Here is a 14,508-nt window from a genome sequence, read left to right as displayed (position 1 = left end):
ATTTGTTATATGAAAATAAATTTGTATACAAGTTAAAATTTTGGAATAGATTCTTTGGTGAAAAGAATATTTTTTATCATAACTTTTTTGTATTGAAATGCATGTTCATGTTTGCGGTTTGTGTTTGATTTTATAGATAATTGATTAAAGAATGTGTGGAATACGTCATTGAGAAGCAGCATACCAGTGGCAGAAAAATGACATCTAGATGTCAATACATATTTTTTACAATATGTATGGTTCTAATGTGTCTTTATTTTTATTTAATGATGCAACAAGCTAAAGTATTATATACTTGTACATTCCACGTCAATTCTCATACTTGTCATTGCTATACATGAAACATGTGCCACTGGACGGTAAGCAAGCAACAATTACTCATGCAATACTTATATAAGAAGATTTCATAAATAATTTTAAATCGAATTAATGAATCAAAGAACATGTTTTTATTTTTCATGAAAGAATTAAACTCTTCGTATCATCATTGCAGCATGTTTAAGAGAAAATTCGGAACCCCTCCATGTTTGCCATTGAATAAGCGCCTCTCCAGATAGACCTTCCTTATTATTTGCATAGGATAATGTGAAGCAGACATAGTCACAGGCACTAAACCACCAACCGCCACCAACTCTGTTATCCATAAATGCACAGCTTTTGCCCCATGTATCATTGTCTTGGTCAGGTGTAGTGAACTTTTTTCCGTTGTGATTCTTGGATCCAAAAGCATCACCTGGAAAAGTAAAATTAAATAAATCAAATGTTGATTTGCAGAAATTTCGTAGTCTGCGTTTAATAATTAAAAACTTGTCTCTACTTTGACCGATTAAGAACTTATCACTTACATAGATTAATAATATCTATTGTTGACCTTAGCCTGGGATCTTGACACAATGTTCTCAATACCGTAAGCGGACGTCCGGTTTGAATATTTGAATTGGGTCAGGATTCTAGGTTATTTTTAACCTCTACGTAACTTTTCTGATTTTACAATTTCCTAGAGTTGTTGTATCTTCTATTCATATGTACATATGTTGAAATAAAAAACATATATCAAATATTACAAACAGCCAGGAATCTAGTTTTTTACATTTTCACTCTTTTTTGATTTTGTTTTATATTTTTATAAGAATTGTACTGATTTGCACAATAGTGATAAGCAAATAAAAGAAAAAAATGTAACTCCCAAAACAGGGTCGATCAGAATATAAAGTTGAAAGACCTTAAAAGTATGAGACTAAATATCGGATAGTGTGTTACCCAATACGAACGATTCATATTTCCTCTCCTGGTCCTATATAAATTTAGAACTGGCAATCTGAAGAATTCTAGGTCATTTTTACTGACATTTAAACCTTCTTACCAGCATTCCCAGAAAATTCCCCGATGCTCAGTATATACTTCGAGGCAGCATCTCCAACCTTGAATGTTGAGTACTTGGCAAATCTCTTTCCACCTTTAAAATTTTCCATATCGACTCTCATTTCAGTTTTTTCAATCGATGTCAGTATATTCAGATATTTGTTTCCTTCAAGTATTTAAGATAATTTACCACAATTACTTTTGAATTTTAAACAGATATTACTCTTACAGATGCTTTATTTATACACCTACCCATTCTGAAGAAATTTGGTGGTAGATCCCTTGAAAAATATTCTTTATTTTATTTTGCGATGATTATGAAATATTGTACTTTTTAGTACGAATATTTGTCTAATGTCTAATTTTCATATGTAAATCATTTCTAATGATTATCTTGACAGTAGCTAATGTAGGGTCTTCAACTACATCAATCATGTGACATATGGCGGGTAGTTGAGTTTTTCTAGGAGAGCCAAAATGTGAAAAAAATTGTGAAAATATGCCTCCAAAAGGTGTTAAACGAACTAATACTAGTGATATAAGTATACAAAATGAGTCTGGAAACCAAGAAACAAAGAAGCCATCAAAAAAGAAAAGTAAACAGAAGAATAAAAACGATTCTCAAAAAAAGTGACAACAAAGGTGAAATTACATGTGACAATATATGTGTAAACAAACCATTCAAAACACCTATTGAACAGTCACGTTACGGTGGAGTAAATGCAAATGTTAATATGAGCCAGCCAAATCTTTCACAAGATGCAAGCCTTTTTTATACACAAATCCCATGTCTTAATCCTATGTTCCCGACACAAAACCAAAAGTTATGCTCAAGCCCGAACGCCGGAATGTACCCACCACCCATACAGAATATATCACCCTTTACCCAACATACAACTTTACAACAGCGCCCAATTTGGATCGATGAACTTTTTCAGAGAATGGACAAAATGGATACAAAACTAAATAAACTTGACCAAATCGACTCGTTTGTTTCTTCCTTAAACGCAAAAGTTGTAAGATTAGAGCAAGGTTCGAAATCGTTAGACGATCGCTTGGACCAAGTAGAGAGGAGTACCCAGTTGATGAGCGACGCTCACGATACACAAAACAAGAATTTTTCCGATTTAAAAACAGAGTTAGATAAAATATCAAAACAGTTAAAAAGTAATAACTCTAATGTACCCAAAGTTGATCAAAATATTATATCATCTCTCAATGATATGAAAAGGGATAATGATAGACTACAGAACGAGTTGATTGAAGTTCAAATGAAATCAATGTGTAACAATCTTATTTTCTATAATATTCTTGAAACCACAGATGAAAACTGTTCTGAAACAATCAACGCGTTTTGTCATGAAAAACTTAATCGGAAATTCTGTTAGATTACATATTACAGATGCATACCGTCTGGGCAAAAAGGGTGAACAGATTATACCTATTCTTGTAAAATTTGCTTCATTTGATAGTCGAGATCTGGTGAAAAAAAGTGCTAAAATTTTGAAAGGATCTAATTACGGAATTTCAGAGCAGTTGCCAGTAGAGATCCAAAAACGCAAAAAAGAAAAACTACCGACACTGAAGCGACTACGCGATGAAAATGTTAAAGCATATTTTGTGAGGGATAAAATTTACGTTGGAGGAAAAGAATACGTTCCATAGGATTCGTTCAGAGAACAATTTGAAAACTTGAAATGTTTGTGCTGGAATGTTCATGGACTCAACTCGATATATAATGACAACGATTTTTTTTTAATTTAGTAAACAGCTATGATGTTCTTTTTATTTGTGAAACTTGGTTAAATGATAATAACATAGTAGAAATAGATGGTTTTGTAAATATATCTTGCATTAATCGTAGCACTAATATAGGTACAAGAAATGAAGGTGGTATTGCCATTTATTGTAGACATTTTTTATGTAGTGGTATCTCGGTAGAAAGAAAATTGCACTGTGGTATTGTCCTTATCAAATTGAATAAACAATTTTTCACCATTGCCAATGATATATATATATATGCTTTTCCTACATTCCACACGAAAAATCTAAGTATTATCAGATCTGTGACAACGATTTTCATGAAATTATTGAAAACATTGTTCTTGAATATAATGAGAGGGGATCAATATTTGTATGTGGGGATCTGAATAGTCGAGTAGGTGAACTTAGTGATGTTTTGTGTGATGATAATTTAGATAAATATGTCGAGAGCGTTGAGCATGTAGACGTTCCATGGACACATTTGTGAACTCTTTTGGTCGTAAGCTTATACAACTTTGCTATAATACTGGACTTACTGTCGCTAATGGTAGACTTGGGGACGATTTATATGGAAAGTTTACCTTTTGTATAAGTAGAGGACGAAGCGTGAACGATAACTTACTGGTATCGCCGATCGACTATAAACTAATTAGTTACTTTAATGTGCTGCAATTTAATGAATTCTCCGATCATTCGACATTAATTTTTCAACTTAATTTCTCAAACAATCGTCCACAGAACAAATATCCAAAACTACACAAGTATATAAAATGGGATTCTAATAAGAATAATGATTACATGGAAGTTTTACAAACACAGCGTAGTGCGTTGTTCTCATTGGTAGACAACATCTCTTCAAAAAACGATCTGAATTCAGCTGTAGGGGAGATCACTCGTATATTATATGACAGTGCTTTTAAATTTTTTGGTCGATCAGTTCTAATTAAAGAAGACAATAGAAATACAGAAAAAAAAACAAATGATTGGTTTGATGAAAAGTGTAAATCAGAGCGTCATATTTTTCACCAAGTCCGAAACTTCTTTTTTCGACACATAACTGGTGTGAATAGACAATCGTATATCGATGCTAGAAACCGATTTAACAAGATAAAACGTCAAGCCCAAGTAAACTATAAACGGCTAATGGGCGTTGAACTTTGTGACATTGCAAAAACTGACCCACGAAAATTCTGGTCCACTATCAGGCCTACGAATGGAACACGACGCACAGTTGAAAATGGTGTTATGTTAAACATTTCGAAAGAATTCTCGGCGAAAATCCACCTGATCTTTGTAATGAAAAGTCAAATCACAAAAATACTGAACTCCGAGGAAAATTCAAAAAGGAAAGTCCCCAATCAAATGGCAAAATCAAAAAAACAAACACATCAAACGAATGGATAACAACTGTCATATTCCTGACTTGGTACAGGCATTTTCTTATGTAGAAAATGGTGGATTGAACCTGGTTTTATAGCTAGCTAAACCTCTCACTTGTATGACAGTCGCATCAAATTCCATTATATTGACAACGATGCGTGAACAAAACAAACAGACACAATAGGTAAAAATGTCAAAAATAGGGGTACAGCAGTCAACATTGTGTTATCATCTTAATCACTATAAAAACAAACAAATGTAACGAAGAAGCACAAAAAGGCATACATCAAATTAAACATCCTCATTTTGCTTATATTATACGATTTTATTTATCTATGTAAAATCCACCCATAAAGGATGGAAGGTTATAAGTACTGGTGTAATGAAGTATTGAACTTGATATATAATGATCATTTTGAAAATATAGGTATCCTAGACTCTGAAATTACTGAAGATGAAATTGTGAATTCGATAAAAAACACTAAAATTGCGCAAAAGCGCGGGAGATGACCAAATTATCAGCGAAATGTTTGATGCAAGTCCAATATTTTTTGCTCCAATTCTAAATAAACTTTTCAACTATACTTTTGAAAGTGGAACTTTTCCTGATACTCGGGCAGATGGTATTGTTATTGCTGTTCCTAAGAGTGGAGATTTGACCGATCCAAATAATTATCGACCCATTGTTTTAGTGAGCGTCTTATCAAAACTGTTCACGTCTATTCTGACGACTCGATTAATAGTCTGGTCCGAAGACGAAGATAAACTAATCGACAATCAATTTGGTTTTCGTCCTGGACATTCAACTATTGATGCTATTTTTGTTCTACATGGTATAATTGTACATATTCTTCAACAAAGGATGAAACTATACTGCGCTTTCGTTGACTTTCGAAAAGCGTTCGATAAATTAAGCAGGAGAATTTTGATTTATAAATTACTTCGAAATGGTGTCAGCAGTAAATTTGTGGCCATTATTTAATCAATTTATGCGTCTGTGCGTCTCCGAGTAAGATCTGGTGGACTTATTTCTGATGCCTTTGACAATTTGTTAGGAGTAAAACAAGGCGAACCTTTATCTCCTGTATTATTATTCTATTTTATTAATGATATTATTGAAGATATAACTATTACAAATAATGAAGATGTAGTGAACCTGAATGGACTTTTAATCTATTTGATACTTTTTGCAGACGATACTGTCTTATTTGCCAAATCTGCCGAACTTCTTCAACAGTTACTTGACAAGTTATCCAAATATTGTAGAAAATGGAACATAGAAGTAAACACTGATAAAACTAAAGTAGTTGTGTTCAGAAATGGATGGCAACCTGTAAATAATCGTTTCATATATAATAACCAAGAAAAATTCCTACGTTTACCTTGGAATGTTGCTACACTTTAACGGGAAATTCTTACACACACAAAAACTACTGTCCCAACAAGGATCAAGAGCTCTCTCGTCACTCTTAAATTGTTTGAATAATATCTACATTTCTACACATCAACAATGTCTTCTTTACGACAGTATGGTTGGATCAGTACTGAACTATTCTTCCGAAATATGGGGTTTTCACCGCGCCAACGACATAGAGATTATTCATAATCGTTTTTTTTTTTTAGGTTTGTTTTAAAATTAAGTAAACGTGCTCCTATTAGTTTTCTGTGTGGCGAGCTTGGTCATCTACCTACGTATGTTTTGAGAAAACAATTAATCTTAAAGTATTGGTTACGTATTGTTATATATAAACCAGCTTTTGTATATGATGTATATAAAATTTTATATGACTATGCAAATCAAGGTAAAATTAATTGGGCATCTAATGTGCGTGATTTTTTATTTAGTCTTGGAATAAACCATATTTGGATTGACCAAAATAATATTAATATATCGTTTGATGTTATAAAGAAACGCATTAAAGACCAATATCTACAAAAATGGTCAGCAGATATATGTGACTGAGAAATTAAGTGCATATAGAAGTATAAAGTTTGATTTTTGTCTTGAGAATTATGTAAGCTACATTAATAATGTTCACATTCTTACGAAACTACGAAGTGGTACTTTGAAACTAAATGTTGAAGTTGGTCGCTTCTCTGATATACCAAGAGAAATGCGTTTATGTGTATGTTGTAAAATGCAATGTGTTGAGAATGAATTCCATTTTGTATTGGTATGTCCAGCATATAGGGCAATTAGAATTTTTTTTCTGCCACGCTATTATTGTTCATGGCCTAATATTTTTAAACTATCTTGTTTGTTGAAAGCTAATTCTAGATCGCTTACAATTAAGCTCTGTAACTATTTAAAGAATGCATGGAAAGCTAGATCTGATATTATTGGTTAGTAGTGTTAGTTATGTTATCTCTGTTGTCAGTCTTTTGTCACATTGTATATATATTATGTATTGCCATAGCATGTTCTGTATGCTTTTGCAAATACAATATTCAACTATATGAACTCAAACACTTACATCACAGACCAATTTTTTTTTATGATATTTTGTGTTGATAACTGTTACACATGTTATTACAAAAATATATGCAGGGGTAATTCATACATTACATATGAAACTGATTCAGTAATGGCATAAAATCTATTATTTATAGCCCAACAAAGGACAAAGATAATAACACAACACCATCAAGACTACGGTGGAAATTAGCAATCAGAGTGGTTAAAAAAACAAGAGAATAGGAAAAATCAAAAATCAATAGTTGAAGCAAAACAAACAAAACATACACGACGAAAAGACTAACATCAGTCTACAAATTATTACACAAAACACCAAAAAAATGAACAAATCGCACCAAAGACATCGGGCCATAAGCTGCGTAAAACAATTTCATATCACAACAGCTTTATTTGATATACTAGTATAACAATGTAGCACAAAACATGACGCTTTGGATCAGTACGATTAGGGGCAAATTTGACCCGAAAATCATATAAACATGTATTTCAAACTTATCTTGGATTTTCAGAATTAAATGTTGAATATATATACTAGTACTTTAATAAAACAATGCCGGTTTTGATACAGATATACCCTTTTTATGACATGAAAATAACACTTTCCAAATCTCTTTAGTTGGAAAAGCTGGACTTACCTTCATCAGGAATATTCAAACCTAAGCATTCAAAGACGGGGATGTACATATACGTAGAAACATTAGGAGCTATATGACCAAAATATAACAGGAAGGAATAGCCAAATTCATCGAAGGTCAATTTTGCACGAGTGTTGAAATCTTATTTTCTTAATAATTTCTTAATATATCAACGGGAAATTTGGAAAAGTAGGTTATAAATCATGTTGTTACCAAAGCACTTACTACTGAGATGGTGATATACTAGTAGACTAACAGTCCACCAGTAGTGGTGATGACCAAGTGCTAGAAAATGAAAATAACACTTAAGAAATTTCGTGCGTTCGACGCCTTTTTCTGGATTTACATACACCAGGAACGCTTAAGCCTTAACAGTGGAAAGCCAGTGGTGTATTAATACATAGAAACGTTAGGAGGTATATGATCAAAAGGGACTTAAAAAGAATAGCCAAATCTATCTAATACTTTGTCTGAGGGAGTTGGAACCTTATATAGTTTCTTAAGTTATATATATAGTACGCCTTTTACGAATTAACGTATTTAATTCACGAAAAGCGTAGCTTTGAGTGGATTAGATATATTAATGAGTAAGGCGTGGCTATATATGATTTGTAACATTAATGGGCGATGACACTTGTCAAAGGTTGAAGTTATCTGTACTTTTCATGAATCAAATGTGTAAATAAGATAGTGGCGCTTTTTATGACAAATCGTCTCTTATTTTCAGAAAATGAACTCATGGATTGGATTTTTTAGTAGGATTTGATTTAATGTAAATAAATTGTTGCCGTGATACTTTCATAAAGGATTGAAGACCATAGGACGTGTAGTTTTAGAAGAGGCAAAATAAGGAAACGTTGTTTAAACTTATTGTGAAGGTACTAACTAGTATGCTGCCTTTCCCAACACCATGAAAATGATCGATTAATAGATGGGCTGGTAATTGCGTAAGGTTCAGAGGTAAATATTTTATGCATGCTCCATTCACGGAGATGTACCGTTAAAAAGTGTTTGAAATAAAACGACTAAAAATCCAGTGACAATTTTTTGGAATATTTATTTTGACACGATAAAAACAAGTATCCACCAATTTATCAATATCGCCTCTTCGTTTATAGACCACGTTTTTCTTTTTTGTAGCTCTCCTCGGGCATTCGTTTGTTTCAAGTATAGGGAACCAATTTTCTTTTAGGGGTTAGGTTTACAAGTTTGGCTAGTGTTAAGGTAAGCTCCCCCCTTTCCCGATTTTTTTTTATATATTGTTGTGGTCAGTGATTTCATTGTTTACTAGGCCGGGGAGGCGGAGCTAGACTGTGAAATAACAACTTCTGAGATGGAAGTTAGAGCACTGGTCTAAGCTCCTCCCATTCTTTGCTTTTCCTATGACAAGCGACACACGACGGGACTGGAGAGTGCAATAACTAAAAAATTCATTCAGTTAACCCACTGCTCTGAAAATAGCAGAAGTTAACTCACTCGAAGATCAAAGGAAAAATTATCATTCATGTTACAATAACTTCTTAACATATCAACGGAATTATACAGGTTTATGAGTTATACAGCCATGAAATTACAGTAAATTCAGTAAAAATAACAAAATTATGAAAAATATTAACTATTTGACAAATTATGGGGGAAGTTAAAATTATTGACCAAAGAGTCAACTAAATAACAAAATATACCCTTTGGTGTTCATCAATACCGGAAGAGTATTGTTATGTATTAAAACATGCATGTATCTCAGAAATGATCATTGGTTTCCTGAAGGGAAAAGTTGGAAGTCTATATAAAGAAAATAACCATGCTAAAAAATCAACTAAGAATTTATTTTACTAGGCTTACCCAACCAAAATTCTCGACTGAGGTCTCCAAATCCATTTTCATATTCGATCCATTTTTTATTAAAATTCTGAGAACCATCCATTCGTCTGATAAGAACCTTTGAAATATATAGAAAGTTACTTTATTTTCCTTTATCAAGATCAAGAGAGAGAGAGAGAGAGAGAGAGAGAGAGAGAGAGAGAGAGAGAGAGAGAGAGAGAGAGAGAGAGAGAGTAAATGACGTATTGATGTACACTAACACCCTATAATTTAGATTTTTTTTTTTGTTCATAAACACATCCACTTATCTTTCTATATTTTGCATTGCTGAGTCTAAATATCAGAAGTATAATACTATTTGCAAGTGTTGGTATTAGGTAAACGGTTTCATCCGTCCGATCTTATTTTAGTCTCTGAACGGTAATTTTTTTAAAGGCATCTGGTTAACCTGAAAGTTCTGATGAAATATGAATATATATGAATATTTCAAAAGTGTTTGTACATATAATACCTATCTTCACATTTTTATAAAATTTTATTGACACATAACTTACTGTCCAACGTCCCCCATCGGTCGTCATATCACAATAAACCTTGAATCCTCGTCCTGTAGTAGGATATATTCTATACACTCCACTCGGGTCATGTTTAGGGTCCAAATCTGAACAGTCTTTCGGTTTACGCACTGTTATTAAAATGTTATGAGATCAATATATCACATGAGTAATGGTATAATTGAGTAATGGTGAAGTATAATTCAATGAGACAGCAGCCCAACGGCACATAAAACAGAACAATAAAATTGAGAATGGAAATGGGGAATGTGTCAAAGAGACAACAACCCGACCATAGAACAGACAACAGCAGAAGGTCACCAACAGGTCTTCAATGCAGCGAGAAATTCCCGCACCCGGAGGCGTCCTTCAGCTGGCCCCTAAACAAATATATATACTAGTTCAGTGATAATGAACGCCATACTAAACTCCAAATTGTACACAAGAAACTAAAATTAAAAATAATACAAGACTAACAAAGGCTAGAGGCTCCTGACTTGGGACAGGCGCAAAAATGCGGCGGGGTTAAACATGTTTATGAGATCTCAACCCTCCCCCTATACCTCTAGCCAATGTAGAAAAGTAAACGCATAACAATACGCACATTAAAATTCAGTTCAAGAGAAGTCCGAGTCTGATGTCAGAAGATGTAACCAAAGAAAATAAACAAAATGACAATAATACATAAATAACAACAGACTACTAGCAGTTAACTGACATGCCAGCTCCAGACTTCAATTAAACTGATTGAAAGATTATGTCTTCATCATATGAATATCAGGCACAATCCTTCCCGTTAGGGGTTTAGTATCATACCATCATAACATATATGAGAAGAACATAACCCGTGTCATGCCAACAACTGGTTTTTAAATAAATGTGTTTAGTGCCGATGCAAAGACCCTATAAGTGAATCAATATTAACGCCAAAATATGCAATCTTTAATGACCTGACAACAGTATCGTAACTATATCCCTTCTTGATAAGTCTATTTAAAGGTTTTGTTAGTTTCAGAGGTGAATACTGACATTTTTGTGCTTTATAAAGAATATTTCCATAAAAAATTGGATGTGAAATACCTGAACGTATAAGAAGTCTGCATGTTGAGCTATATTTACGAATGATGTCCTTATACCGATGATAAAATTTAGTAAATGTTTTGACTAGTTTGTGATATCGAAAACCCTGGTGTAATAATTTTTCAGTAATACATAAATTTCTCTCGTTAAAATCTAAAACATTGTTACATACACGAGCGAATCGTACAAGTTGAGATATATAAACACCGTAAGATGGTGACAAGGGAACGTCACCATCTAAAAATGGATAATTAACGATAGGAAATGAAAAATCATCTCTTTTATCATATATTTTAGTATTAAGCTTTCCGTTAATGATATAGATATCAAGATCGAGGAAAGGGCAGTGGTCATTGTTAGTATTAGCTTTATTTAAAGTAAGTTCAACAGGATAAATTTCTTTAGTATACATACTGAAGTCGTCATTATTGAGAGCCAAAATATCATCCAAATATCTAAAAGTATTATTAAATTTGTGTATCAGATGTTGTTTCGATGGGTCTTTACTGATTTTTGTCATAAATTGTAACTCATAGCAATACAAAAAAAGGTCCGCAATAAGTGGTGCACAGTTAGTCCCCATTGGAATTCCGATAACCTGACGATATACGGAATCTCCAAAGCGAACAAAAATGTTATCTAGTAAAAATTCAAGGGCATATATAGTATCAAAGCATGTCCAATTGACATAGTTTTTTTGTTTATTGCTACTAAAAAATGACCTAAAAGAGTTTGAACATATATATTCACATTCTGACTTTTTAAATGCCCATTTAATTAGGTGTGTGAATTTTTTCTTAATGAGAATGTGAGGCAATGTGGTATATAGGGTAGAAAAATCAAAACTTTGAACAGATTCAAAATCACCAATATATGCATGCAATTTATCAAGTACTTCCAACGAGTTCTTGACACTCCAAAAGTAATTAATTCCACTATTTTCGAAGGCCTTATTTGAACAATTTATTATCAGGTTTTTGATTGTACCAAGTGTACTGGTAAGAAGAATAGACAATTTAGTAGTGGAACAATGGCTTGAAGACGAAATGAATCTATATTTGTAAGGTATTTTGTGTAGCTTCGGAAGCCAATACATAGTTGGGACTTTCATTGTATTTGGTTCTGCTTGTAAAGCGGTAGCTAAAAGTTTATGTTTGTTACAGATGTCGTTTTCTGAAAATGGAGTCAGTTGGAATGTTGGTGAATTGGTGATTTCTTTTTTCAGAACCTCAATGTAAAATTTACGTCAAACAATAATAATATTATTAGCAGCTTTATCGGCCGGGACAAAAACAAATTCCTTGGCTAGTTCTTTTAGTTTATGTTTGATACGAGAAATAGGTTTATTGTGGTTATTGTTAAGAGTAAAATGTTCTTTAAAATGTTGAATACGTATATCAACTATGTTCATTACTGATTTAAAAAAAGAGTCCAAAGATTTTTTGTCAGCTTTTTCCCGTTTTATCCATTTCAAACAGTAAGTATGGAGTGAGTCGTGGATGATATTACGACACTCATTCCAATTAATAATTGACGGGGGACGATATTTAGGTCCTTTACTGAGGAATGATTTTAACTCTCGGTCTTGAACGATGTTAAGATCTCCTGTTATAACATGGGAAATGGGTCCATAAATGTATTCGGAATTACTGCAATTACATGAAGTAGGTGTATTTTCACTGATATTAACATCTTTACACAATTGGCTATAAGACGTCTTGGGATCAACATATATACTTCAACAACTCCTGTCTATACAATATGCTTAGCTCCAAATCGACCCTAGTCTAGACAAATTATTGGTTAAGTTGATGGACTACGAAAGAAATTCCAACAACACATATTTTCAAAGAACAGGAACACTCAGTTTTATAACTACATGACGAGGTTATTAACTTGGAAAATGCGCATTTGTATGTGTGGCGTAGCTGATCTAGTTATTTGATTGCTAAATCTTCCGCCTCTTTTTTTTTATCTCGGTCAATGGAATTACAAAAGCTATTTTAAAAACATATTATAGAAATAATTTCTTAAATAGACAATTACCACTTTAATATCATTATCGCTCTTTAGCTATACTATTTCGAAAGCGGCTTTATCTTACCTTCTATAAACTTCCAGGAATATCATTGGTAAACTTGAAAGCGAACCCGTGGGATTCATGTATTTTAAATACTAGGTCAGTGGACGTGGTTTATTTAAATACACAGTTAGTATTAGCTCTTTGATATTCAATTGTTATCCATGGCATTTGTTTTCGTATACACCAGTGAAGTAGGTTCTTAATATTGAAGACTTAATCACTGTAAAGTAATCATATAACTATCAACCCTAATACTCTATTGTAGGAATGAGTTTAATGTAAGGAGAGAATGCTTTCATTTTGAGTAATACAAATTCAATTATTTTGTTGAAACCTGAAGGCACTAGTTGTCTATATTCTCCAGTTGCCAAAATATTTAGTACTCTTTCTGCAGTCGCTCCATAGAAACAAACACCTGTAAAATATGAGGAAAACTTTTTGAAAGTATTGCGTATATGTGTATTGCTGATAGAATCTGCGTACAATAAGATCGACAGTGTTATAAAAGTCAAGACTAGAAAATTGATCTGAAGAGATTCATCTTTACCTAAATTCTTGTCTTCAAAATTATTTTGTGTAACTTAAGACAAAATAGTCATAAAAGATGACGTTCTATACATCGCAACTTAAACTATTTTTTTCAAATGTCTCGCCTTTTCAAAAAAGCTGACTTTCAATTTGACATCGATTCTATTCAAATGTTAACTGCTAGATCTTTTTTTGTCCAATCGGTCTGATAACGTTGCTTTCTTTTGTCATAGTTGTGAATAAGAGTATCATGATTAAAAAACATATTACCAATCAGGAATGAACATCCTTTAAAAATCTTACCTGAATCTGATGTAGATGTAACCTTTGGTCTGTTAATGATAGTATGCGATGTAACTATCACACTAAGAGTAGTGAGAACAATTGGAACACAAAATTGTTTGTACATTTTATCAGATGTATATGCAAACAAATATGAGATACCAATTTATACTTTAGAACAAATAGATATGATCGCGTGATCAACAATGGCAACAGGTGGTAGTAATGATTTTCCAAAAATCATAAAATTGTTACATATAAAAAATTATAAATGAATATTTTTGGCTGTGTTTCAAGAGGTGCAAAACTGATTCATAGTAAGGAAATGTCGGGCAGTGCGGTTGGGCGGGCGTCGAAAAGTGGATAAAATCATCATAGATACCAGGCTTAAAATTTTATTCGCTACAAGCGCGTTTCGTCTTTAAAAAAAGACTCACCAGTGACGCTGAATACCTCTTTTAAGCTATCAATTCATATAGTTCTCAACCTATATATCCCTTTGCACATACAAATGTGTGCATAATTTACAAAAGATAATACCTA

At 32.8% G+C, this 14,508-nt stretch overlaps 1 protein-coding gene across 1 annotated transcript; it reads right to left on the bottom strand.

The window, feature by feature from the left end:
* Positions 1 to 426: 426 nt before the first annotated feature.
* On the bottom strand, positions 427 to 14,094 carry LOC127735309 (fibrinogen-like protein 1). Its single transcript, XM_052245447.1, has 6 exons — positions 13,987 to 14,094; positions 13,490 to 13,570; positions 9,993 to 10,123; positions 9,460 to 9,556; positions 1,364 to 1,528; positions 427 to 733 (listed from the first exon to the last, which is right to left on the bottom strand). The coding sequence occupies exons 1-6, from the start codon at positions 14,090 to 14,092 to the stop codon at positions 468 to 470; spliced, it is 846 nt and encodes a 281-aa protein (XP_052101407.1). The 5' UTR covers positions 14,093 to 14,094; the 3' UTR covers positions 427 to 467.
* Between the last annotated feature and the right edge of the window lie 414 nt (positions 14,095 to 14,508).

Source organism: Mytilus californianus, unplaced genomic scaffold, assembly GCF_021869535.1.
Source record: "Mytilus californianus isolate M0D057914Y unplaced genomic scaffold, xbMytCali1.0.p SCAF_3, whole genome shotgun sequence".
Classification (NCBI taxonomy): Eukaryota; Metazoa; Mollusca; class Bivalvia; order Mytilida; family Mytilidae; genus Mytilus; species Mytilus californianus.
Note: the sequence above shows the minus strand (reverse complement) of the source record. Positions and strands in the feature narration are given on the sequence as shown.

Bases quoted from the DNA above. Each gene is read 5' to 3' on its own strand.
- LOC127735309 (XM_052245447.1), bottom strand. From the start codon at position 14,092: ATGTACAAACAATTTTGTGTTCCAATTGTTCTCACTACTCTTAGTGTG. The intron at 10,124-13,489 runs GTTTCAACAAAA...TTTTAATAACAG, and splicing joins TAGACAACTAGTGCCTTCAG to TGCGTAAACCGAAAGACTGT. The intron at 734-1,363 runs GTAAGAAGGTTT...TTACTTTTCCAG, and splicing joins GGAATTTTCTGGGAATGCTG to GTGATGCTTTTGGATCCAAG.